Source organism: Kogia breviceps, chromosome 2 (genome assembly GCF_026419965.1).
Source record: "Kogia breviceps isolate mKogBre1 chromosome 2, mKogBre1 haplotype 1, whole genome shotgun sequence".
Taxonomy (NCBI): Eukaryota; Metazoa; Chordata; class Mammalia; order Artiodactyla; family Physeteridae; genus Kogia; species Kogia breviceps.
In genome coordinates, this window is record NC_081311.1 from 75,474,081 (window position 1) to 75,500,821 (window position 26,741).

Here is a 26,741-nt window from a genome sequence, read left to right on the forward strand (position 1 = left end):
AGAGAACTGCTGGTGTGAAGGTCTGAGAGTAATTGCCAACCCTCCAATAGAAGTGGCCCATAGCAGGTGCTGTTCTGTACGTTTTTGCTATTGGAGACCGTTACCACCCTTTTCCAGAAGGAATGAGAGTTTATAAGCAGCCTGCCTAAGGTCACACGGTGGAGTTCATACACACCTGCACCCACCCACCCTAGAATGCTGTACTGAAGCCAGAGGCCCAGGGGCGCTGGTGGGGAAGTACAGCTCTTCCCGTGTTCCTGATGTCTTTTGTATTTTCTTTATAGTGAGTATAAAGGAGGGAGAAAAGAAAAGTGGCCCAGGACCTAGGGCTGTGCAATAACAACTCAAATACCAGAAAAGCATCCCTGGGCTCAGGCAGGAAAGCTCTGCATGTGCTCAGTGGGGCACCTGCTGTCCCAGAAGAAGCACCTAGAGGCTCTGGCTAGGAGGATGGGGACCCATTTGGCCAATGCCATGGGCCCAGCAAAGGCCCTGCACAGGGACAGTCTGAGCAGACACTGAGTCATCTGGTGAAAGAACTAATTTTCCAGCCTAACCTTTACCACAGAACTTCGGGCCAGGGAGTTCCCTGGTGATTCTAGTGGTTAGGGATCTGTGCTTTCACTGCCGAGGGCACGGGTTCAATAATCCCTGGCTGGACACGGAAGCAACCTAAGTGTCCATCGACAGATGAACGGATAAAGAAGATGTGGCACATATATACAATGGAATATTACTCAGCCGTAAAAAGAAACGATATTGAGTTATTTGTAGTGAGGTGGATGGACCAAAAGTCTGTCATACAGAGTGAAGTAAGTCAGAAAGACAAAAACAAATACCGTATGCTAACACATATATATGGAATCTAAAAAAACAAAAAAAAAGGTTCTGGAAAACCTAGGGGCAGGACAGGAATAAAGACACACAGACGTAGAGAATGGACTTGAGGACATGGGGAGGGGGAAGGGTAATCTGGGACGAAGTGAGAGAGTGGCATGGACATATACACACTACCAAATTTAAAATAGATAGCTAGTGGGAAGCAGCTGCATAGCACAGGGAGATCAGCTCGGTGCTTTATGACCACCTAGAGGGGTGGTATAGGGAGGGTGGGAGGGAGATGCAAGAGGGAGGAGATATGGGGATATATGTATATGTATAGCTGATTCACTTTGTTATAAAGCAGAAACTAACACACCATTGTAAAGCAATTATACTCCAATAAAGATGTTAAAAAAGTCCCTAGCTGGGGAACTAAGATCCTGCAAGCTGCATGGCGCGGCCAAAAAAACCCCCCAAACAACATCAAACTTCAGGCCAGAAGGCAGTCTTAGGGGCCCTGACCCAGCTCCCTGTCTGCACAGATGGGGGAAGCAAGACCCCGAGGGAAGGAAAAAGGTCTCCTGGGTTTCCGCGCCTTCCCGCCATTTCCTCCCTCGCTCCTTGGGGCTTCAGGGAGGTGTGGGGATCCCTGCCCGCGTGGCCCCAGCCAGCTCACCCGGGCTGTCTTCCGGCTCACAGAAGCACTTCTTCTCCTCCGGGAAGCAGTTGCAGATACCGAAGCCGGCTTTAATCCCCCGGCGCTCCCCAGGTTCGTGCCCACCGATGACGCTGCCGCCCCCTGATGATGGACACAGCTCACTCAGCAGCCCAGTCGGCCTCGGGGGGACCTGACCAGCCAGACTACCCAGACAGGAGCGTGAGAGGCCCCTCCCCACCTGATGTCAGCACTCTCAGGCCCAGGGAACGCAGTGAGCTCAGAAGTCTGTGTCACCCAGGCACGAGTCTCAGCACGACAGGCCCCCAAACCAGTCCCCTGGCCACAGCGGGAGAGAGGAGGAACCCACAGGCTGCCTAGGGCCCTTGCTAAGGTCCACACACGGTTACTTTGCAGAAGCAGAGCACGGACAGCAGGGGCAGCCTGGAGCCAGTGAAATAGGCGACAGGGTGCCGCATCCCCGTGAGTCGGCCAGGGCAACACTGGAGAGGGTGGGTCAGGCCAGCAGGCGCTAGTCTTGGGGGAGGAGAGCCCTTTGTTCAAATGAAATGTTAGAGAAAGGCTCAGCACACGCAACCCAGGAAGTCGGCTGGCCTGGCTGAAGTGCAGGTGGGAGTCCAAGCCCCTTCAGCTTGCTACCTACACCCCCTTCCCAGGCCCTGCCCTTGCTCAGGTACACGTGCAGGCTCGGTGCTTACGGAGGCAGTCCTGGGGGCAGATGTTGGCGTCTCTGCTTTCCACGGCATCACAGTGGCCATCGGGGCAGGTCTTGATGCTGGGGGAGCAGGTGGAGAAGTTCCTGGTGATCCCTAGGACACAAAGCAGGCAGTTACTACCATGAGGGAGCACCCGTCTTGGTCAGACTGCCAGAGCTGGGAGGGCCACACCCCAGAGCCTCCCAGGCCAAGCCTGCACTGCCCCCCAACAAGGAGAAGCAAACCGAGGCCTGAGCCGAGAAAAACCAAACTTGGAGCCCACCCCTGAGGAGAGCTTGGGGGTCCGGGGTGTACAGGGCAGCCCGGGCAGTGAGGGCTGGAGGAGCTGGGCAGTCCCAGGGCTGTGCCCGGGCTCACATCAAGGAGGCCAGAAGAGACCAGACAAGGCTGGGACCCTCTCAAGGCGGTATCATGAGCAAGACACTCACACCAGTGGGTGAGGCTTGGAGCCAGCAGTGGGCTAAGCCCAAGGCTGTGCAGGCCCCTCCTGCTTGAGGCCACGCTCCTTGGGCTGGGATCTCCCAGGTAGAGCTTCTCTGAAGATTGTTTTGGATACTTTGAATTTTTTTTAAGGTTTGTGTTTTTATGAACTAAAGCCAACTATGAATGATGTGCACAGTGTAACCTACCTTATACTCATCCACCTTTTGGATCTTTGAAAAGGGTCTGTGAACTATGTGTCTAAAAGCAGTGCGTGAGGGCTTCCCTGGTGGCGCAGTGGTTAAGAATCCGCCTGCCAGTGCAGGGGACGTGGGTTCGAGCCTTGGTTCAGGAAGATCCCACCTGCCGCAGAACAACTAAGCCCATGCGCCATATCTACTGAGCCTGCGCTCTGGAGCCCGCGAGCCACAACTACTGAGCCCATGTGCCACAACTACTGAAGCCTGCGTGCCTAGAGCCCGTGCTCCGCAACAAGAGCTACTGCAGTGAGAAGCCCGCATACCACAACGAAGAGTAGCCCCTGCTCGCCACAACTAGAGAAAAGCCCGTGCGCAGCAACGAAGACCCAATGCAGCCAAAAATAAATAAAATAAAATGAAATAAATTTATAAGGAATAAAAAAAAATAAAAGCAGTGGGTGAATGGGGGAAGGTTAGGGGGAGGGATAGTTAGGGAGTTTGGGACTGACATTGTACACTCTGCTATATTTTAAATGGATAACCAACAAGGACCTACTGTAGAGCACAGGGAACTCTGCTCAATATTACATACAAGCTAATCAGGAAAAGAATTTGGAAAAGAATAGATACCGTGTATATGTATAACTGACTCACTATGCTGTGCACCTGAAATTAACACAACATTGTTAATCAACTATGCTCCACTATAAAATAAAAAGTTTAAAAAAAAACAAAAGTGTTGGGTGAATATATCCACAACTGTATATGTAATTTATGTGTATATGGGTGGAGAAATGGAGACACAGATGCCAGTTCACATCTAGTTCAGGGACAAATATATGTCCAGAAATTTAGAATAAAATAAAAAGAAAACGCACATCCCAACTCTGGCCCAGACCCTCCCAAGCCCAGAGCGAGTCCAGCCTCAGGCACCTGTGATTCCACGGTGATAAACAGCCCCAATGTCCTCATGCCACCCTGCACTCATGTCCACCCTCTCCTGGCATCAGGAGTCACAGCAGGGGACAAGGCGCTGGGGAAGAGATTCAGAGTGGGCGGGGGTGGAGGGTATCGCAGAGGCTGGCAGGGCCCACACAGATGCTCTTTCCACTCAGCCCTCATCACCCTCCTGAACACCCGGCTCTGCACGGGGCCTACCTTTGCCGTCTCCCTGTCTCCACTCGCACCTGCCCGTCAGAGATCCCAGGCCACCGCATTCCTCACACTCGGGCCGCCTCTTGCTGACCGCGCAGGACAGGGGGCAGCCTGGCTCCTCTGCCACATCTGGGGGTGACAGAAAGCAAGTCACAGGGGGCCAGCCTGGGCCCTGTGTCCAGTCGCCAGCACCCATAGGTGAGGGCAGCACTGGCTGAACAGTCCCCACGGGGTGAGCCCAGAGGGGAGGTAGTAACTAAGCACCGGGGTGCAGGGCAGTGAGGGGGCTGCTGAGGAAGGGGTGGTACCACAGTCACAAAGCAGGGACAGCTACTGGGCTAAGTATGGAGGGAGGGTGTGAGGTGGCCAAACTCGGCCAGTGACACACAGGACACCCAGTTAAACCTGACCTTCAGATAATGGTGAACACCTGCTTTGTGTAAATACGTCCTTAATATCATGGTGACACGCTTGGAAGTTTGTCTTCTAAGAGACACTGCAGAAGTTGCACAAGACGTAATTACAGCAAAAAAATTGCTTGTTGTTTACCTGAAATTCACACTTAACCAGGGTCCTCTATTGTATCTGGCAGCCCTAAAGCAAGTGCACAGGTAGGACACGTTGACAGAGGTGATGGGCAGCAGTGACTGTCCACAATGCTGTCACTATGGGCTAAACTGTTTCACACTTTCCCCCTGCCATCCTTCCAGCTTGGCTGTGAGCGTGCACCATTTTCTCATCTTACAGGGAAGAAGGCTCAGGCTCAGGGAAGCCACCAGTTCGTGATGGGGAGCAGGACCGGGCTCCTTCTGTGGGAGAAGCCTGAGGCTCTACGATGCCCCGTCCATCCCGAACCTCCCCGCAGCCCTGGCACTCACATGTCCCCTCCAGTGTGACGAGCAGTGGGGCCTGGGCTTGCCGGCGGGTTGGCCGTTCGACGGCCACTACCGTGTACTGGAGTTGGGCACACTCGGGCCGCTGCAGGGCCTCCGTGTCGTTCACGAACAGGGTCCCCGTGGTGTCCTCGGCCGAGGTGACCATCCCCAGGGCGCTGCAGTTGGCGCTGGAGAGCTGCAGCTTGTACTGCACATGGATGCCACTGAACTCCTGGCAGTTTTCCACACAGACTTTCCCAATCTAGGTATGGAACACAGGGAATCCTTAGCTGGGTGGCTGGACCACCTGTGATGGTGGCTGGAGGGGCTCCCTGGCAGCCTGAGTCCCAGGACAGTTTCCTACTCGGCACAGGATGGTAGCTCCCCATCTCCCCATCCTCCACGCCCCCGGAACCTGCAGACCATTCGCCTGCCTGGTCCTGCCCTGCCCAGGCCATGGGACCACCATCCACACCTCCTCCTCAGAGCCGGAGGGGAAGGAACACGGGGCACTGGGGTTTGGTTTGGGGGCTGGCCCTCCAGGAGGTGCTGCTGGCTTGCCCAGCTCTTCCCTCACTTGCTCATTCATTGAGGCACAAAGGCAGCCTGTATGCCTCCTACACACCTCCCTCTCTTCTGGCCAGACCAATTTTGCTCTGGGGATCACCAGTGTCCACCTGGGGTGGTCCACGCCCGAGCCAGGTCACTTGCCTGGTTAGTCAGAGCATGGCACCCGGGCCACGATTCATGCAGCATCATTGTCTGTCCCACATGGGACCCAGGGGGCCTTCCTGGGACTTGGGCTGGAACCCCTGGGAGAGAAGGGATGCTTCTCCCAGGGATGCTAGGCTGGCAGCTGTGATCACTGGGGCCCAGAGCTGGCCAGTCGAACTCTCCTTTTTAACCCCTCAGCCACTCGAGTTACCGTAAGCGTTGTGGTGGCTTGAGATCAGAAGCTCTGACTAGTCAAGGCTGAGGGCTGGGGGCCTGGTGGGGGAGCGGTGATAGGGCCCTGCCTGCAGCCACGCACCATGCCCCTTGCTCAGCCTGACTCAGGCCCAGGGCAGAGCCAGGCTCCTCCAAGCCCACGCTTGACGCCACAACAAAACCGCCTGCTGGGCTCCGAGCACTTCCCTGTACAAACCGGGCTCACTTCCACTCTCTCCAGTGACCCTCAAAATTGCCCAAGGTCATCATCCTCAATTTACAATCATAAAAACTGGGGAGCTGGTGAAAGACCACAGTGAGTCTGAGGCTGGATTGGGACTCGGGTCCCTGTGCCCTCCTGAGTCTACTGGAGCACAGGTGACCCACCTCCAGCAATGTCTTCTCCCGCTCAGCGCCCCAGACACCCCTCAGTCCCCTCTGCTTTGTCACCTCCCACCACCCTTAACCCCTGCGCCTCCAGGAAAGGCCCGAGGTTGGGTGGCAGGCTGGGGAGCCGGGATGTGTCCAAGGGTGGGGTTCTTCGTTTGCTGGCCCCGGGTGGCTGCCAGGAGGGAAGGGAACCAACCACAGAAACTGGCAAAACCACTGGAAAATAGGAGATGGCCCTAAACGGGACATTCTAAAGAGGATGTGGCCACAGCTGCCCCACTAGGAGAACGCAGTATGTTAAGTCATATGCTTGCTGTAACCACAAGGGAACTTTAAAAAGTGCTTAAGAGAAACATTCTTGGAAGAACTGCACCAAAATGTTACACACTGGCTAATATGAGAAAAAGAGATCACTCCTGTCTATCCCTTATCTCCTTTGACGAATACTTATTACTTTAACTTTTTCCACTTCTAATCGTTACTTTCCAATGACAAATGCAAAATAAGCTCGAGTTAACATACTTGCAGAAAACTGGAAAGTAGAAGCACTCCCTATCTTTCCCTGCAGAGGGCGCCACCATTAACTGCTGCCTGCATTTGCACACTTGCAAACTCTCAGCAATGAGGACTTCGTTTTGAACATAGGGAGCCACCAGAGACCAACACTTACACAAACCACTTTTTCACTTAATTCACCAGAAACGTCTGTCCAAGTCTGCATTCAAAGATTTACCTGGCGCTGCTCTTTCATGAGTACAAAACGTTTTAAAGATGCCAAGAAAGGAGACGGCAAAGAAGAGGGGCCCACAAAGCCCACGAGCCCTGCTCTTGACTCCCACTCTTCCATGGCCCCAGCCTTCCTGGCCCGGTGTCTGCAGCTCCCTGGGGCCACACCGTGTACTACTTAGCTCAGGGAGGGGGTGTCACTCACCCCCCAGCCCTGCTTGAAATCTGCTCAACGGAACACCCCTGGGGGTCTCCTGCCCCTCCACACCCCTCCCCAGGCAGGCAGCAGGCTGGGGGCTCACCTGGGCGAAGCGGCGGGCCCGCCTGCTCGCGGCAAAGGAGTAGGTGCTGGGCAGGCGCAGGCTGACGGGCACCACAGACACGTTGAAGTGGAGGAGGAGGACGCCCTCCCCTGGGCCCTGGAAGTCCGAGTCATTGACCAGCACGGCCAGCTGCAGCGCCCGGCTCTCCGAGATGGGGAGGCTCCGGTTGAGAACCAGCCCTGCGGGGGGCGGAGGGTGTGTGTGTCTGTGTGGACGGCACGCGGTGATGATGGGCGGGGGCCCTGCGGGTTGGGACCACTGTCCCACGCCGCTGCATGCCTCCTCCCCAACGCGCTCCCCGCACACATGTGAAAACAGGGACCTCCACCCACACGGAAACAGATAACAGACCTGGTGGGAGGCGTTAAGGTAGAACTACTATTTAAAAGTGAGTCGCTGTGCTGAGCTGGGAGCCCAGAAGACCCTTCTCAGCTGCGAGGTAACCTTGGGGATGTGTGCGTGTGTGCGTGTGTGTGTGTGTGTGTTTGCGCGCGCGTGTGTGTGTGTGTGTGATGTGAGTGCGGGGTAGGCCACACAAGGTAAAGAACCACCACCACCAAGCCCCTGAGAACTCTCAACAGCAGCAGCCGCCTGTGGACCCTTGGATTCCACAGGCCTCCAGCACCCGGGAGCTTCCACGCTTCTGAGCACTTGCCGTGTGCCCAGGCTAAGGTTTTAGTTCAGTGGAGACAGAAAGGGGGAGGGGGGGCTCTGGTACACATGGCACCAGAGTGAGTATACTGGGGCAAGGATGACGTTTTTCCTCACACAGGACAGAGGGCTTCAGAGGCCTGGTGGGGGAGGGGAGGATGAAAAACAAATAGGATCAGGCCAGCCAGAAAGGGGTAAAGGCACCAGTGATCCTGGGTTCCCCAGAAGCAGACCCCCAAACAAGGACCCAAGTGCAAGGGGTATTTGAAAGGTGATCCTAGAAAACGCGGGCAGGAGGGCAGGGGAGGGAGGCAGGGAAGCTTGAGGATGAGTATGCCCCGTCCTGCAGGTGAATGCTGCGGGCACCTGGAGCTCAGCCCTGAGGGTGGGCGCATTCCAGGAGCCAGGCAGGACAATCATGGAGGAACCCTCCGACGCTAGGACACTGAGCTGCTGTTGTATGGATACATCAACCACTTGTGAATAGAGAGTTGCTGGTGGGGGGAGGGGGCAATAACGCCTGGGCACTCGGGCACCTGGAAGGTGGCAAAGCAGGTGCCAGGGGCCAGAGGGAGGTCTCGGTGATGACGTATGTGTTGCACTGAGTCCTGGCGTGGCCAGCACAGGGAGGTGTCGTGGTGTCCTGCCAAGGTCGGCCTCAGGACAGTTCATAGAGAGGACAGCCTGTGATCACCCACCAAGGTGGCCCAGGCAAGCCCAGCAGAGACAAAGGCTAGGAGGAGGAGTGGAAGGGGCGGCTGCCTGGTGCTCAGAGGGCCGGGACAGGTGTCCGTGTGTGCAGGGTGCTGCCCCGTCCAAGGACAGTGGGCCGCCAGTTCCCCAGCGGGCCCAGCCAGGCCACACCTGGCCTCTCTTACTGTAGTCATGCACGGTTGCCCGCACAAAGCTGCCGTTGGCCTGGGCCAAGGTCTCGTTGGGCGAGTGCTCTACTCGGAAGGTCTGGAGGGCCCAGGCATCCCCGGAGAGCAGAGTGCTTGTGTACTGTCTCAGGAGCTCCCCGGATGCTGGCACCACATCTGCATCGAAGACACGTAGTGTGGCCACAACAGTGCCCTGCAGAGAACAGGAGGTGCCAGTTAGGGCCCTTAAAGCCAGAGACCGTGGGAAGGCACGTGCCCCACGAGTGAACCAGGTGTGTGCAGTCAGAGCTGGCTCTAGGGACAGACTGACCTGGGTTCAAGTTCCCTGGGGCCCCTAGTCAGCCTGCCCCAGTTACCCTTTCTGGGCCACTGCAGCTCACCCATGCAGCAGGTGTCACAGGCATCTACAGATGCCCCATAAGGATAGATGAGCGCACATGCTCTGGTGCTCTGCTGAAGACCTCATCTAGGTCCCCACAGAGCAGAGAAAGCACTCCTACTCTTCTCTGAGGAAACCACGCCCCACAAGGCAGAGGAGTTAGCTCAGTGTCATAGAGTGATAGAGGCAGACCTGCGATCCAAGCCCAGGTATCCACCAGAATGCTCTCCTCCAAGCATCTTAACGCTCTCCTCCTAGTCTCTTCTGTACTCCAGGCTGGAGAGGGTCACGAGGAAGGCTCTGAGCAAAGTCACAGGGCATCTCTGCTCTCACTGCTAACCAGGCTCCCCAGTGTCACCACCAGGGGCTTCTTCCAGGCTCATAAGACATTCCCCTGTCATGTGCTTTCCTCTCACCGGCTCATCCGCCAAACCTGCTCTTGGGGTGCCCAAAGCAGGCAGTGATAACATACTACGCTCCCACCTTTCCATTGCTCCTGCTGGCCTGCCAGCTGCAGGACAGCCCGAGGCCCAGCAGGTGGCAGTCACGCTCCACCTGCGTGGACCAGAAAAGGGTGGGGCCGGGATGGGGCGCGGGGAGATCCCTGCCGATGTGAGCCCTGGGCCCCCCCCAACCCCGCGGCCTCAGACACAGACTGGGCACTCAGGGCCCCTGGCCTCCCAAGGCAGTGGTCAGCTGGGTGCCGGTGGGGCTGGCCTCCTCTCTCCTCCTCAGCTGTCCTGGACACCGACAGAAAACCCCGACAGACAGACTGATGGACAAATGAAAGATGAATAGCTAGATGGACGGTCAGCCACATGTCTGGATGGCTAGACAAACCGCTAAACAGACCGAGGAATAAATGGCGGATGGAGGAATCCAGACACCGAACAGAGAGACACCAGACAAGCACCAGACAAACGGACAGGCACCTCCTTCCGCTTGAACTCCACCACGGCGCTGGCAGTGTCGACGCCCCCGAGGAAGCTGGGCGCAGAGTCGTCTTCGTCATACACGGTCACGGGAAAGGGCGCCATCACCTCCTCCTCACGCGCACCGACGCGCACCGTGCACATAGCCACCAGCTCATACTTCTCCCGCTGTTCGCGGTCCAGGGCCCAGCGCGTGCTCACCTCCAGGCTGTCCACAGCGCAGCGGAAGGGCAGACTCTCACCTGCGCACCAAGCAGACCAGGAACCCCTGGCTGACCCCCGAGTTGCGGAAAGGGTGAGCTGCCTTCCTCAGGGGCCCACCGGGAGTGCCGGCACCGGAGGGGGCCCTGTGGATGCAGCTGGGGTGCATGCTGGCCCTGGGCCCTGGCCCCTCCTCGGCTCCACAGCGGGGCACGGCGCTCCAAGCACCATTTGCAGTGGAGACTGTGCCCTGAGCTTCACTGTGGCTGCAGCCTGCACTGGTGCTGACGGAGAAGAGAGGGACCAGGAGGTCTGCATCAGGTCCTCATCCTGATCACCTAGGAGGGCTGGGCATACCCCTTCATACACCTTGCCTCTGCTGTGGGGAGGGCTGGCACCAGCTCAGCCCAGAGATTCAGCTCCCAGCATTTGCTGGTTTCTGAAAAAAAAAGATTTAGGATTTTTTTTTTAAATTACGGAAGTGGTATGCGCTTATTTTAGAGAATGTGAGAAATAAAGCTATTCCACCACTTGGAAACAAACATGGTGGACATTTGGTGTGATTTTATATTAACACACAAATATTTCTGACTGCGTGATTTGAATCCTTGTCCCATACACCTTCTGGCTGTGTGGCCCAAGGCTGGTGGTTCTGTCTCTCTGTGCCTCAGTTTCCTCACCAGAAGAGGAGATGATGAAGGCAAAAGTGTCTGTTCCTTGCCAGACACTGCTGTACGTTCAGTGACTCACATGTCTTCCCACAACCCGGTGAGGGAGGACCGGTAACAACAATACACTCTTCAAGCCAAGCCTGTCCTGGAATTCATCCTCCAGAAATGACCCAAAAAAGGGGAAAGGTTGAAGGCTTGAAGGTCAACACTGACCACCCCACAGCCAAGCATGGGAGGGCTGTCCAACTCCACTCAGTGGGAAATCACATCAGAGCCACACATTACATGTGAATTACACATGTGGGAAATGCTTATCATGCAAACATTTCCCTCTATTGTTTACAGTTACAAAAAACCCTTTTTTTAGCGAAAAAGGCAGCATGCTAAATCATACACTTTGCCGGCAATTCTGCACAAAGACATCTATCCCTGCTGCAGGATAAATGAAAAGATGCTGGGTGAGTGTGAGTGACTACTTTCCTTACGCTTCTGAGATTTTCTTCAACACTATTACCGTGTGTATGCCATCAACCTGGTGTGAATCCAGGTTCTACTTACTAATAAGTCCAGCTTGTAAGTGTCCCTTTTGAGTGCCAGTTCGCCTTTAAATGGCTTAATGGTACCTCAGCTGCCTTCTCTCATCTCCACTGGGATCCAATTCCCTTCCCCTCCCCACATCCGTGCTCTTGGCCTCCCCAGGGCCATCTTGTGGCAAGGTCCACTGTCCTTGTGGCTGCTCGGGCGGAATCCTGGAACCATGCTTGGTCTCTTCTTTCTTTCAACACCCCACGTCCAACTCACCAGGATATCCTGCAGGATCCTCCTTCCAAACATGCCCACAACTTGCCTGCTTCTTGTTGCCCAAAGGTTTCCACCCTCACCTCAGACCTCATCCTCTCACTCAAGGATTTCTCCTGCCTCCTAATTTCTCTGCTTCCCCCTAAACCACCCACCCCAAATCATTTCTAACACAGCAGCCAGACTAAGCTCTTAAAGGTAAGGTATGTCCTGTCAATGACCCCCCCCCCCAAACACCTTCCATGGCTCCCCAGTCCTTCGGCAGGAAGCCCTGCCCCCCACTTGGAACTGCTGTGCCCTCAGCAGCCTCCACCCTGCCCTGCAGTTCACTGCACTCCAGCTCCATGGGGCTCCCAACTTGGTGCTCTTGAAGGGGCTCTCCCTGCTTGCCTGGTACCCCCCCCTTTGCTCCAGTGTCCCCTTTTCCCAGCCATCTGATTTGAGACAGTGGTCTCCACCACTCCACACCTTCTCAGCTTTACGTCGCACCTACTCCCTTCAGAGGCCACCCGATTTCCTTAGCACGTGTGTGGTCTCCATCTCCCACAGGATGGAAGCTCCAGGCAGGTGGGATGTTGGCCTGATGTGTTCACTCTCTCATCCCCAGAACAGTGCCTGGCCCATGGCAGGCGTACATGACATACTCGTGGACTTCTGAATGAACGGATGATGGGGTGGTGCAGAGTAAACTCGACAGCTTGTGTAGAGGGACCGCAGTGCCGTGCCAGGCACTCAGCAGGCACCGAGGAAGGCTCCACGCGGTGGGCACTCACCTCCCAGAAGCCTGTAGACCGCGCTGATGTTGGGGCAGAGGAACTGCACAGGCAGCAGGCGGAATTGGTGGAAGGTGCCGGGAGGCCTGTTCTCCCGAATGCGGAAGGACAGGCCCGTCTCGGGGAAGCAGAGGTCCCGGGGTTTGAGGGCATCGCAAGCCGGGAAGGAGGCGTTGATGATGGAGAAGTACACTCGGGCACAGCCCGGCCACTGGCACTCGCCGTCACGAAGGGACGCGGGTGACAGGAAGACCTGGAGGTAGACTGTGAGCAGCGGGAAGCCACCGTCTGCAGAGACAGAAGTCGTCAGGCCCACCCAGGGTGTCAGCCACACCTGCCCAGTGGTGGGGAATGGCACAGGGAGGGGGCAGGAGCTCGGGGCTGGGGCAAAGTCCAGTCATCACCAGGGTCCACGGGGCTCCTCTGGGCTCTGTGGCCCGGCCGCCACCTCCTAGGGGTGCCTTACCGGCCCACCTCTCTTGTTTTTCAGGTCTCAGCTCAAATACCCTTCCTCAGGGAGGTGCCCTGAACCCCAGGTCTAACACCAAGTGGAGAGCTTCCCCAGGGAGGGCTCTTGACCCACCCCTTTCCCCAAGGCAGTTTTTTATTTTTTTTTTCCCAGTACGTGGACCTCTCACTGCTGTGGCCTCTCCCGTTGCGGAGCACAGGCTCCGGACGCGCAGGCCCAGCGGCCATGGCTCACGGGCCCAGCCGCTCCGCGGCATGTGGGGTCTTCCCGGACCGGGGCACGAACCCATGTCCCCTGCATCGGCAGGCAGACTCTCAAGCACTTTTAAAAAAAATTTTAAAACACTTTCACTTATTCTATTCTATTTTTCTATCTTTGGCTACACCGCTTGAGGGATCTTAGTTCCCTGACCAGGGATTGAACCCGGGCCCTCAGGAGTGAAAGCATGGAGCCCTCAGCAATGGACCACCAGGGAATCCATGTCCCCACCCCCGCCCCCCAGGCAGTTTCACTGTCTTCGGAGACACAGATTTCCCCAGCACCTAGAGAGGAGATTTCTGGCAAGTTCCAGCATGGAGGCACCACAGCAGCTCCCCCTCCGACTGGTCTGGATCTCAGCTGGGGTCGGGGGCTCTTCCCCGGGCCCTCTATCTCAGCCCTGGGGAAGTGGCTGCCCCTCATATCTGCTCCTCCCATATTCATTCGTTCCCTGTGCTTCTTACTAGCCTGTCCTCCATTGCTCCAACCTCCTGCTGTGGTTAATAATTCTCTATACAAACTTGTCCTGTTCAAATGACTGATTTCTCTCCTGACTGGACCCAACAGGTACCCAAGGTCACTCTCCAATCACGAACAGAACAGGCCTCCTACGAAACTCAGATCCTCAGCAGATTCCACTCTGGCCTCCACCCCAGTGGCCCTGGTTCTTCAGGTTCCCCAGTGGGGGCTCGAGATGCAGACAGCGGCAACTAAGTGTGTGCGGAACCAAGACCTATGTTGGGTGCTACCTCCTCCAGGAGCCGCCTGGGGTGCCCTGATGGGGGGCATCTTTACTTGGGGACCCTGGCTTCACTTGGCAGATGGGTGCGGTCATTCTGCCCCTGTCGGGCGGTGCCGCCCACTCTGTGTTCCCAGGCATGCCGCCTGCCTCTCAGCGCACACGGGGGCTCAGGGCTGGCCTGAGGGTCCAGGGAGGCCATGTCTACGGTGGAGGGGCTCAGAGGGGGGCACTACTGGGTGCATGATCACCATTTGGTGCCACGAGGCACAACTCTGCTCCAAGACCCCTGCTCCCTGCAAGTCCCAGGGTCCCACGTGGCCTATGCTCCAGCTCGGACCTCTGCTCTGAGGAGTTGGCCAGGCCTTCCTGCTGCTCCACTTCCATCTCTGGCACCAGGCCCAAGTCCCTGCCAGGTGTCAAGGGCAGCTTGCTGCTGACTTCCCTGGTGGCGCAGTGGTTAAGACTCCGTGCTCCTAAAGCAGGGGGCCCGGGTTTGCTCCCTGGTCAGGGAACTAGATCCCATGTGCATGCTGCAACTGAGAGTTCACATCCCACAACTAAGGAGCCCACCTGCTACAACTAAGGAGCCAGTGAGCTGCAACTAAGGAGAACTTCAAGCCACACTTTCTGTGGGAACTGCTGCTTCTCCAGCAAGTTGCAGACCATTTGCTAAAGCAAGATCTTGGGATTTTTCTCCTCTTAACTCCTCTCTCACAATCCCAAACCCTTGTTAACCCAACTGGAAAAGGCATCTGGATCCTGCATGGACAGAGCACCCAAATCCTTCACATGGGTTCTCCAAAATCCAAACAGCCTCAGAAGGCCTAAGGGTCATCAGTGGTCCCCAAGCTCACCCTGGCTCCCTCACTGGCTGCGCACAGAGGCAGGCCAGCCTCATCTCACCCTCTCCACTCTCACACAGCTGGAGCCATAGGGGAAGCCACCCTCGGTGTGATGTGTGCTGTGTGAGGCTAAGGCGAGGGCTGGGGGTCGGGGCAGTGAGGGGCGTAGGGGTCAGGGCTGCTCCCTTACTGCGGATGCTGAGCTTCTCCCAGGAGCTGTGGTCCAGGCTCCGGTTAAGGTAGAGAAGCCCCGTGTCCTCCTGGATACGGACCCAGTCGTTCTCGTGCAGCCGTGTGCGGTAGGCGCCGTAGAGGTGCTGGCCCAGGCGGAAGCTGGGCACCTCCTCGGGGACGTCCTGCAGGGCGTGGACGTAGAGCAGGGGCATGCCGGCCGGCTGGTCCACGTACAGCTTCTCCCAGTAAGCATCCCTTGAGAAGTAGAGTCCCAGTGGGGCTGCAGGAAGCAGGGAAGCACATGAGGGAGGGCGGGAGGGAGGGAGGGGTGATGACGGTGATGACAGAGTCCAGAGCAGGCCTCCTAGGCAGACCAGTATTCCCCAGCGGCTTTATTTCACATTTTAAAAAACTGAAGTATAGTTGCTTTACAATGTTGCGTTAGTTGCTGCTGTACAGCAAAGTGAATCAGCTATATGTATACATATATCCCCTCCTTTTTGAATTTCCTTCCCATTTAGGTCACCACAGAGCACTGAGTAGAGTTCCCTGAGCTATAGAATAGGTTCTCGTTAGTTATCTATTTTATACATAGTATGCAAAGTGTATACATGTCAATCCCAATCTCCCAATTCATCCCATCCCCCTATTTTACATTTCAATAATAGATTCTTTGTGGACCCAAAAAGAAAACTTCACTAATTAAAAATTCTGATCTTAATAGGTCTTTCTCATCTGTAGTCCTAAGTACATCAACACACAATTATCTATATAGCTAAACACTAGCTAAGGAACCTCCCTGGTGGCGCAGTGGTTAAGACTCCGTGCTCCCAAAGCAGGGGGCCCGGGTTTGCTCCCTGGTCAGGGAACTAGATCCCACATGCATGCTGCAACTAAGAGTTCGCATCCCACAACTAAGGAGCCCGCCTGCTGCAACTAAGGAGCTGGTGAGCCGCAACTAAGGAGAACTGTGAGCCATAAATAAGGAGCGTGGAAGCTGCAACTAAAACCCAGCGCAACTAAATAACTAACGAATGAACGAACTAACTAAATAAATATTAAATAAAAGACACTAGCTGAAAGTACACTGCTTTAAAACAGAAAAAGGAGGAAGTGAGGCAGCTTAAAACCATTGCAAAATCGTTCTCGATTACCCAAGTTAGATAAGCAGGTGAACCACTCAGCTGGGAGTTCACCCAGGCTTCTGAGCAAATCACCTGGAGCCAGAGTTTTCAAGTGTACAAGATGCTGCCAGACAAGCAGGGCAGGCAGGAGTCACCAAAGATGAACAGAACACTAATAAATCTTTAGCTAAAGTCAATCACACTCCTACCACAGGACCCAGAAACTCTACTCCATTTATCCAAGAGAAATGAAAACATATGTCCATCAAATGACTTATTCACAAATGCTGGGGTTATTCACAGAGCCAAGAACTGGAAAGAGTCCAGATGTGCTCCAGCGGGTGAACAGATAAGCAAACGGTGGTCCATCAGGGCCACTGATACACAGGACAGCCTGGACAGATCTCAGACATCCTGCCAAGTAGAAGGCGCAGCATGAAAGAATCACATGGCACGGTTCCAGATTGATTTTAAGCGACAGAAATCAGACTGGCTACCTGTTGGTGGCAGGGGAGGCAAACAGACCAGGAAGGACAGGAGGCATGATCTGGGGAACATAAAGGCTATGTATCCTGATACGGGCGTGGCTCACACAGGCACATCCACTGGGTAACAGTGTACAGCCAAGATTTATGCACTTCAACCTATGTAGATCCTGCCGAAATTGATCGCCAAGGGACTGTGGGTAGAGCTGTAAATGCCATGAGGAAGGTGGATGCTGACCATGGCGGCGCTGGGTGAGCCCACGGGGGCCCTCATCCTACTAACTCTGCTGACTTTGTGTATGTTCAGCATTTTTCATCACAAAAAGTTTTAAAAATAGTAAGAATTTTTTTAAAGGTGGATAAATGGGCAAGAAATGCTTTAAAAACCTGCAAGTGCTTAAAAACCTACTCTAGGAAGCACAAAAAAGTACCAACGCACAAAGCAAACATGAGAAACACTGTACTTTTGTGTAACTGATTTCTCCTTTCAATCGGTTTGTTTCCACCTACATCCCGCTTCCTTTGCAGCCACAGGGGTGAGTGGCCGGTCCACTCCGCACCAGCAGAGGAACCCTGGGTCTGCCTGAGGACTCCCTTGGGTGTGGGAAACAATCAAGGGCCAGGTGAAGTCAGGTGAAGAGAACAGGTGAGAACTTTTGGATCCCAAAGGGGTAAAACAGTAAGAAAACTAGAAGGCTGCTTGCACTGTGGAAGGTTTCCCAAGGATGACCTCAAAGGCAGCTAGGCTGGGAATGCCAACTTGGAGGGAAGTGTGCATTCGGTCCTGCCAGCCCAGTGCCCAGTGTGGGTGCTGCCCTGCCAGACAGGCCTGGACCACAGAGCAAGGGTGAGAGGGAGAGAGCAGGAGAGAAACAGAGGGAGAGAGAGGGAAGGAGTGGAAAGAGAAAGGGGGTCAGGTGAAAGGGGGAGAGGAATCGGGGGAAAGAGAGCGATGCTCTGGCTACAGCCAAAGGCCTGGCCCTGCACACCCCACACTAAAGACAGAGATGGAGGGAAGGGGGCTGCACGCCTGGTGCCGACCTACCAGACCTTCCGAAATCTGCTGCCTAGGAGCGCTGTCCCTGGAGTGGGACCCAGAGTTACTGGGCCTCTGCAGGTGTGGTGCAGGGAAGGGCAGGCCAGGACCTCCAGGAGCCAGCCCTGTGCCCTGAGATAGGCTCTGTGCTATGGGCTTCCTGCCCTGCAGCCTCTTGGGGGAGGATCCACCCCAGAGCATCACACTGCCTGCCACCCAAGGGGGGAGGCCGCTCAAGGAGCCACAGTAAGAAGTCATGCTGGGGAACTCTGGGGAGGGAGAGCTGAGACACTGCTTCCCCCACCCTGGGGTCTCGTTGGCAGAGACCACCGGCAGGAGCTGCCCACACATGGCTGAATGCTACCCTCCTGTCCCCACACCCTCCCTACTGGCCCAAGAAGACACAGGCTGCCCTGCAGACGCACTCAGGGCTGACTTCTTGGAGATTTAGCAGCTGATGCCCAGAGAGGCAGACAGCTCAGAGGGCTGTGTCAGCCCCAAACGGCCACAAGACTGGACTCTTCCCTGCTCCTGTTAAAGGGCAGCCAATGGCACCGGCTTGGAGCAGGCCCTTTGCAAGCTGGGCCGAGTGATGGGCCATGGCTGACAGGTCCTCCCACACAGCTAGGATTCACTCCACAGGCTCGAGCTTCCCGGGAGAAGCTCATAGTTTGGGGTCCCAAAGAGGATCCTACAACACTGCTCCTCACTGCTCTTTTTTTTCTTTTTTCTTCATTTGAAAATATCTTCTTCCAATTTATGACTTACATATTGATTTTTTTTTAAACATCTTCATCACTGCTCTTGAGACAAAGGCAGGAGTACTTCCTGTGGTGTCTCCTCACCCAACAGGAGAGGAGAGTCACCCAACGGGAGGGGAGGGACAGCCGCAGAGGGGTCCCTGATGGGGCTCGTCCCCCACTAGGAGCGTGCCAGGTCCCCACCGCACCGCCTGGCAGAGTAACCCCGGGTCTGTGCTCCTCACAGAAATCAGATGGGCTCCCAGCCTATGGCAGCACCCTGCCCGGAAAGGCCAAGTCTGGGAAGGCAGGCTCAGAAGGAGGATCAGAACCAGGCACAGCTCTGCTGCCCCAAGACAAGGGCCTGAATCACAAGCAGCAGCCAGGCTTCCTTTCCCTCCAGCCAACAGTCCACGAAGGCTGTGAGTCAGAGGGTCTAGGGGGAGCTCTGGGGTGGGGGGTGGATGGGAAGGGGAAGGAAGCTGCTGCTCACTGCCCCGTGGACAGGAAAAGGAAGGGTCTCCCTTCCCTCTACCACCGCCTTCTCCAGAGGACCTGGCCCACTGCAGCTCCCCGCCGCCTCGCAGCGGCGTGGTGTGCGGTGAGCGCAGCCGGCTGGACCGACAAAGCGCAAGGCCAAGCCCCCGCCTCCCCCCACACACCGACCCTCCCTTTTCTTTGCAATCCCAGGCGGGGGTGCCAACGGGACCACTGCTTTGCAAACAGACACTGAGGCGGGAAAAAAAAGAAAGCTGTCTGCACGCTCAGGGGCACACACACAGCCAGCCAGAGGACTGGGATTTGGACGGCAGTCTCTCCAGCAGCACACCCCTCTCCGGCCTGCTCAACCCCACTTCACAGCGGGCCGGGCCCTGCAGCCACCGTGCCCGCTGCCCCGCTGAGCCCTGTGTGGTGACCGCAAGTCAGCAACACCAGCCTGCAGTGGAAGGCGGTCCCCGAGGGCTCACCTTCTCTTGGGAAGCTTGCATTCCCGGCCACAAAGAGGATGACAGACTGTAATTCCCAGTGGTTGACAGGGTGGTGGCCTGGTGGCAGCCCAGGCTGGTGACACCACGCTGGGTGGGAAGGGGGCTCAGCCAGGGCCAGAGCCGCTGGTGTCCTCCTCACCCTGGCAGAAAGGCGCGCACTGACCGCTCGCTAGTGATCTGGGATGCTGCCAGTGGGTCCCTTCTCACAGAGCTGCAGGCAACTCTGCCAGTGGAGTGCCCAAGGTGGATGTTGGTCCACAAGACAGCACACCGCCAAGGGCAGCCTGTGTCTGCCAGCCTGCTAGGCCACCAGCTATCCGTGGTCTGCCAGACCTCTCCGTGGAGAGGTGAGGTCTGCGTTCTGGCCCCCGGAGTACCAGCGAGAATATGCTGTGTGACGACTGAGCCTATGTCAGGAGAGGAACACAGCTTCTGCCGGCTTATCCTCTGGGGACACACACACGCACACACCCTGTCCCCCGCCCCGGTCAGCTGTGCAAGAACCAGCTGCCCTTGGAGCCACCAGTGGGGGGACCTTACAGATGGGTCTTCTGTGGCGGGGGGAGATGCCTGCCCCACCTGCCAGGTAGGGAGGAGCAGATCCAAAACGGGGCTCCTCCTCCGGGGCCCCCTGGAGTGCATGCACTTTCAATGGTCCGGGGTCTGGGAGGTAGGAGGGGCCCTAGCTCCCGGGAGCCCCTGCCTCCAAGCTGGTCCAGTCCCCACCATACAGACCACATGTGCAGGAGAGAATGGGCCTTGCCCGCTCTAGTCTCACAGAGCCAGGCCCTACGGGATCTGTGTGGGGCTCAGTCTGTTGCTGCCTAAAGGGATTTGTGGGCTGGGCAACGCTTGTGAGCAAAAACAGACTTACATGCACTTAAAATGCCTCCCAGGTGGTCCCTGCTCAGGGCATGGCTGCCTTAATGCTCCTCCTTGTCACAAACACTTTTAGACGGAAAAACACGTGCTCCGAGGTGGGGAATGAGGACGTGGGTGCAGGGCTGGCCTCAAGGGGGTGTAGCCTGGGGAGACCACAGGGCCCCATACTTGGTTTAATGATCTGCTGTCACTGTCCTGAAACCCTTCAAAATTCTAGAACAAGGGGCCCACATCTTCATTCCATGCTGGGCCCCACAAATGATGCAGCTAGTCCCGGTGGGTGAATGAGGAAAGCCTAGGATGGGCCGTCGCGGGTGTCCAGTTTCATGGGGCTGTGCAGCCTCTGCAGAGTGGTGGCCTCCTCGGGACCTCGCTTTCTTCAACTGTGAACAAGAGAAGGGCAGGCTGGGGAGAGGAGGAGCAGCCGGAGCAGGTGCAGACAGGGCTCACCTTTGCACAGGTACATATTGTACAAAGCTCCCACTTCGGATTCACAATCACTGTGCACAAATCCCTTCACTGTCCCATTTCACAGGTAGGAACACTGAGGCTGGGAGGTGAGACGCTCTCCCAAGGTCAAACAGCTGGAGATTCTGCATCTCGGGGTTTGGTACATTGGCTAACAAAGTGGTGCTGGAAGTCAGGATCAGGGAAGACGCTGGTCCTGCTGGGAAGCCCAGGGCCCTGCCAGCTCACCACCCCTCCCTGCCGGCACCGTTTTGCCAGGAAGGGCTTCCTGGCCTGTGAGCTCACACCTGCCTCTGCTGAGATCCTCCCCTGGAACTTCGGGCAGGTCAACACAGCAGGACTTGCAAAGCCTGTCCCACCCATGCCTTCCATCCCTGAACGTCACCGGGTGAAAGAATTCTCCCCCCACACAGTTTCATGTTTCTGCCTGGACAGGCATGGTCAGCATCACCCCGAGGTTCTGGTTCCTCAGGTTGCCCGGCACTACAGTAAGGGGTGAGGAGATGGTTTTTGCTCACAAAGGAGGGGCGGGTCCCGCACTGCTCAGAACACAACTGCCAAAGGCCCAAGTCACTGTTTGCGTTTGGAGAGACCCCAAGAACCTTCACGGTGTGTGTGTGTGTGTGTATGCCCTAGCATGCAGGAGGTGGCAGAGGTGCATGGGTCCAAGACCCCATCTGCTCCCACCCTGCCCCACCCCTGCAGGGAGAAGATGTGGAACTAAGCTTCAGTGGGGGTGAGGTGCTGCTCTGCTGCCAGCAGGGCCTCCTTCAACATCTTTACAAGTAGAGTGACCCGGGCACTGACGGTCTCATTCGGTGCATGCAGTCACCAGCCTTCTTGTACCCGGGAAAGGCAGCTTTCAAGGTTCCATACCTGGTTGGGATGTGTCATTTACTTGTATTTGGATGCAGACAGAACCAGGCCCAAGTCCCCACCTCACTCTCGTTCATTTAACTCTCCACAAGCTCAGACGTGCGTGCACACTCACACAGGCACTCTTACCCACACTGGTCACAGGGGCATACGTTCTCAGACACGCATGGGATGCTCTGAGCACCCTCCTTTGCGGTGGAGGACACCGCAGGTGGACAAGAGTTTCTGGCTGTCATCCGTTGCTTCTGCGGCACAGGGTGTGGGGACATCCTCTGGGCTCCACCTCAGTCACATGCCAGACGCACACCGTCCCTCGGTGCCAGTGCAGCCCACGCCCTGACCCCGCGATCACCTTCCCACAGCTTCCCAGACCAGACGCCTCTGTACGCCCGCTGACAGCCTCAATTCCCCTGTGCCTGGAGGGTCGCCTCCTGCTAGCCTGCACGACCTAGCCAACTTCTCCACGTGCAGTGGGCTGTGACCCCAGCCTGGGGATGGGGCCCCTTCCCTGGGTGTCCACCCTTAGCCTGAGGGTGGCCCACAGAGCTCTCCTACACTCACCACTGCTGACCAACTCTTATGTTAACCTCTCCTGGTTCCTTTGCTGTGTGAGTACTGTCTCCTGACTGGATGCAGACTGATACACACACATCTCCCTCTTACATATACTCTTATCTCACACGCACATGGTTACAGACTCTCACACTGTTGCACACTCACCCCCCTTCCCCATTCTCCCGTTCATTTAGTGAGACACACTGAGCCTGCCCAGCCCTGACCGTAGGCTCACCTCACCAGCTCTCCTGATCAGCCCTGGCCATCAGGGGCCACACACAGCTCCCCTGAGGTTCCCTCGACCTCCTCGCCACCATCAGGGGAGGATGTCCTGCCATCTGACCATGCCAGGCCAGATCCAGGCAGTTACTTCCTAACCGGGTGCCCTTGGCGAATCAGAGTGAGTCACACTCACCGTGGTCATGGACACACCCAGGGCCCCAGACAACTAGAAATGCCCTAGGACTATGCCTTGAAAGCCAGAACTTGGGGCTCTCAAGAAAGAAAAAACATTGTGAGATGGTATGATCTGAGAACCGTGTGGGGTTACAGCAGCGCCTGAATCTGTGTGCAAGGCAGGCCCTTCCTGCAGAATCCACTCACCGGGCAGCCCCGCTCCTGCCCTTGATGAGTGCCAGATCATGCAGATGACAGTTTTATTATGGCCCAGCAGAACCTCCTTAACAGACGGTTTCCTAATGCCATCATCTTCACTGGGAATGGGAACCAGATCTCGTGGACTCCTCCCCGGGGGCGGCCCCTCCCCTGCAGGCCAGCTGTCCCCGTGGGGGGTCCCCTCCAGCCCCAAGGCCCAGACAAGGGTGCTTGGCACCATCACCCTCTCCTCGTCCACCTCACGCCCCTCCTCCCACATCCCGTTCATGTTCTCTCTTTATTCCAGTTCAATATTTGATATGTACAGAGTACATTTTGCAAAACATTTATGCCGAAAGTATATTCTGTGACAAACATCCATGAACCCATGGCTGACGTAACTGGACACTTGGCAATGCTGCTGCCCCTCCCACGCCCTCACCTTCCACCTCATCTACTCACAGCAAACGTGAATCTGTATCTGTGTTTCTTATCCCCCTCCATTTTAAAACACTTTTACCTCATTCTTTTTTTTTTGAATTTTATTTTATTTTTTTATATAGCAGGTTCTTATTAGTTATCCATTTTATACATATTAGCCTATATATGTCAATCCCAATCTCCCAATTCATCTCACCCAGCCCCACCACTTTCCCCCCTTGGTGTCCACGTGTTTATTCTCTACATCTGTGTCTCTATTTCTGCCCTGCAAACTGGTTCATCTGTACCATTTTTCTAGGTTCCACATATATGCGTTAATATATGATATTTGTTTTTCTCTTTCTGACTTACTTCACTCTATGACAGTTTCTAGATGCATCCACGTCTTTACAAATGACCCAATTTCCTTCCTTTTTATGGCTCAGTAATATTCCATTGCATATATGTGCCACATCTTCTTTATGCATTCATCTGTCAATGGGCATTTAGGCTGCTTCCATGACCTGGCTATTGAAAATCATGCTGCAATGAACATTGGGGTACATGTGTCTTTTTGATTATGGTTTTCTCTGGGTATATGCCCAGTAGTGGGATTGCTGGGTCATATGGTAATTCTATTTTTAGTTTTTTAAGGAACCTCCATACTGTTCTCCATAGTGGCTGTATCAATTTACATTCCCACCAACAGTGCAAGAGGTTTCCCTTTGCTCCACACCCTCTCCAGCATTTGTTGTTTGCAGATTTTCTGATGATGCCCATCCTAACTGGTGTGAGGTGACACCTCATTGTAGTTTTGATTTGCATTTCTCTAATAATTAGTGATGTTGAGCAGCTTTTCCTGTGCTTCGTGGCCATCCGTACGTCTTCTTTGGAGAAAGGTCTATTTAGATCTTCTGCCCATTTTTGGATTTGGATTGTTTGTTTTTTTAATATTGAGCTGCATGAGCTGTTTATATATTTTGGAGATTAATCCTTTGTCCACTGATTCATTTGCAAATATTTTCTCCCATTCTGAGGGTTGTCTTTTTGTCTTCTTTGTAGTTTCCTTTGCTTTGCAAAAGCTTTTAAGTTTAATTAGGTCCCATTTGTTTATTTTTGTTTTTATTTCCATTACTCTAGGAGGTGGATCAAAAAGATCTTGCTGTGATTTATGTCAAAGAGTGTTCTGCCTATGTTTTCCTCTAAGAGCTTCATAGTGTCCGGTTTTACATTTAGGTCTCTAATCCATTTTGAGATTATTTTTGTGTATGGTGATAGACAGTATCCTAATTTCATCCTTTTACATGTAGCTGTCCAGTTTTCCCAGCTCCACTTATTGAATAGACTGTCTTTTCTCCATTGTATATCCTTGCCTCCTTTGTCATAGATTAGTTGACCATAGGTGCATGGGTTTATCTCTGGGCTTTCTATCCTGTTCCGTTGATCTATATTTCTATTTTTCTGCTGGTACCATATTGTCTTGATTAGCTTTGTAGTATAGTCTGAAGTCAGTGAGTCTGATTCCTCCAGCTCTTTTTTTTTCCCTCAAGACTGCTGTGGCTATTCAGGGTCTTTTGTGTTTCCATAAAAATTTTAAGATTTTTTTTGTTCTAGTTCTGTAAAAAAAATGCCATTCACAATTTGATAGGGATTGCATTGAATCTGTAGATTGCTTTGGGTAGTATGGTCATTTTCACAATATCGATTCTTCCAATCCAAGAACATTGTATATATCTTTCCATCTGTTTGTATTATCTTTAATTTCTCTCATCAGTGTCTTATACTTTTCTGAATACAGGTCTTTTGTCTCCCTAGGTAGGTTTATTCCTAGGTATTTTATTCTTTTTGTTGCAATGGTAAATGGGAATGTTTCCTTAATTTCTCTTTAAGATTTTTCATCATTAGTATATAGGAATGCAAGAGATTTCTGTGCATTAATTTTGTACCCTGCAACTTTACCAAATTCATTGATCAGCTCTAGTAGTTTTCTGGTGGCATCTTTAGGATTCTCTATGTATAGTATCATGTCATCTGCAAACAGTGACAGTTTTACTTCCTCTTTTCCAATTTGGATTCCTTTTATTTCTTTTTCTTCTCTGATTGCCATGGCTAGGACTTCCAAAACTATGTTGAATAACAGTGGCGAGAGTGGACATCCTTGTCTTGTACCTGATCTTAGAGGAAACGGTTTCAGTTTTTCACCATTGAGGACGATGTTTGCTGTGGGTTTGTTGTATATGGCCTTTATTATGTTGAGGTAGGTTTCCTCTATGCCCACTTTCTGGAGAGTTTTTATCATAAATGGATGTTGAATTTTGTCAAAAGCTTTTCCTGCATCTATTGAGATGATCATATGGTTTTTCTTCTTCAATGTGTTAATATGGTGTATCACATTGACTGATTTGCGTATATTGAAGAATCCTTGCATCCCTGGGATAAATCCCACTTGATCATGGCATATGATCCTTTTAATGTGTTGTTGGATTCTGTTTGCTAGTATTTTGTTGAGGACTTTTGCATCTATATTCATCAGTGATATTGGTCTGTAATTTTCTTTTTTCGTAGTATCTTTGTCTGGTTTTGGTATCAGGGTGATGGTGACCTCACAGAATGAGTTTGGGAGTGTTCCTTCCTCTGCAATTATTTGGAAGAGTTTGAGAAGGATGGGTGTTAGCTCTTCTCTAAATGTTTGATAGAATTCACATGTGAAGTCATCTGGTTCTGGACTTTTGTTTGTTGGAAGATTTTTAATCACAGTTTCAATTTCATTGCTTTTGATTCGTGTGTTCATATTTTCTATTTCTTCCTGGTTCAGCTGTGAAAGTTTATACCTAAGAATTTGTCCATTTCTTCCACATTGTTCATTTTACTGGCATAGAGTTGCTTGCAGTAGTCTCCTAGGATGCTTTGTATTTCTGTGGTGTTTGTTGTAACTTATCCTTTTTCATTTCTAATTTTATTGAGTCCTCTTCTCCCTCTTTTTCTTGATGAGTCTGGCTAATGGTTTATCAATTTTGTTTATCTTCTCAAAGAACCAGCTTTTAGTTTTTTGGATTTTTGCTTATGTTTTCTTTGTTTCTGTTTCATTTATTTCTGCTCTGACCTTTATGATTTCTTTCCTTCTACTGACTTTGGGTTTTGTTTGTTCTTCTTTCTCTAGTTCCTTTAGGTATAAGGTTAGACTGAGATTTTTCTTGTTTCTTGAGGTAGGCTTGTATAGCTATAAACTTCCCTCTTAGAACTGCTTTTGCTGCATCCCATAGGCTTTGGAACCTCCTGTTTTCATTGTCTCTAGGTATTTTTTGATTTCTTCAGTTATCTCTTGGTTATTTAGTAACGTATTGTTTAGCCTCCATGTGTTTGTGTTTTTTATGTTTTTTTCCTGTAACTGATTTCTAATCTCATACTGTTGTTGTCAGAAAAGATGCTTGATATGATTTCAATTTTCTTAACTTTACTGAGGCTTGATTTGTGACCCAAGGTGTGATCTATGCTGGAGAATGTTCCGTGCGCACTTGAGAAGAAAGTGTAATCCGCTGTTTTTGGATGGAATGTCCTATAAATATCAATT

At 53.6% G+C, this 26,741-nt stretch overlaps 1 protein-coding gene across 1 annotated transcript in view; it reads right to left on the bottom strand.

The window, feature by feature from the left end:
* RET (ret proto-oncogene) overlaps positions 1-26,741 on the bottom strand; it is a 60,634-nt gene that overhangs the window by 16,259 nt on the left and 17,634 nt on the right. Inside the window, exons 2-10 of the mRNA XM_059055020.2 lie at positions 15,018-15,281; positions 12,517-12,804; positions 10,074-10,315; positions 8,760-8,955; positions 7,210-7,409; positions 4,868-5,126; positions 3,993-4,118; positions 2,197-2,307; positions 1,499-1,621 (exon numbers count right to left, since the gene is read on the bottom strand). Of these exons, the coding sequence (XP_058911003.1) occupies positions 1,499-1,621; positions 2,197-2,307; positions 3,993-4,118; positions 4,868-5,126; positions 7,210-7,409; positions 8,760-8,955; positions 10,074-10,315; positions 12,517-12,804; positions 15,018-15,281 (1,809 nt within the window). The remainder of the gene's footprint in view (positions 1-1,498; positions 1,622-2,196; positions 2,308-3,992; positions 4,119-4,867; positions 5,127-7,209; positions 7,410-8,759; positions 8,956-10,073; positions 10,316-12,516; positions 12,805-15,017; positions 15,282-26,741) is intronic.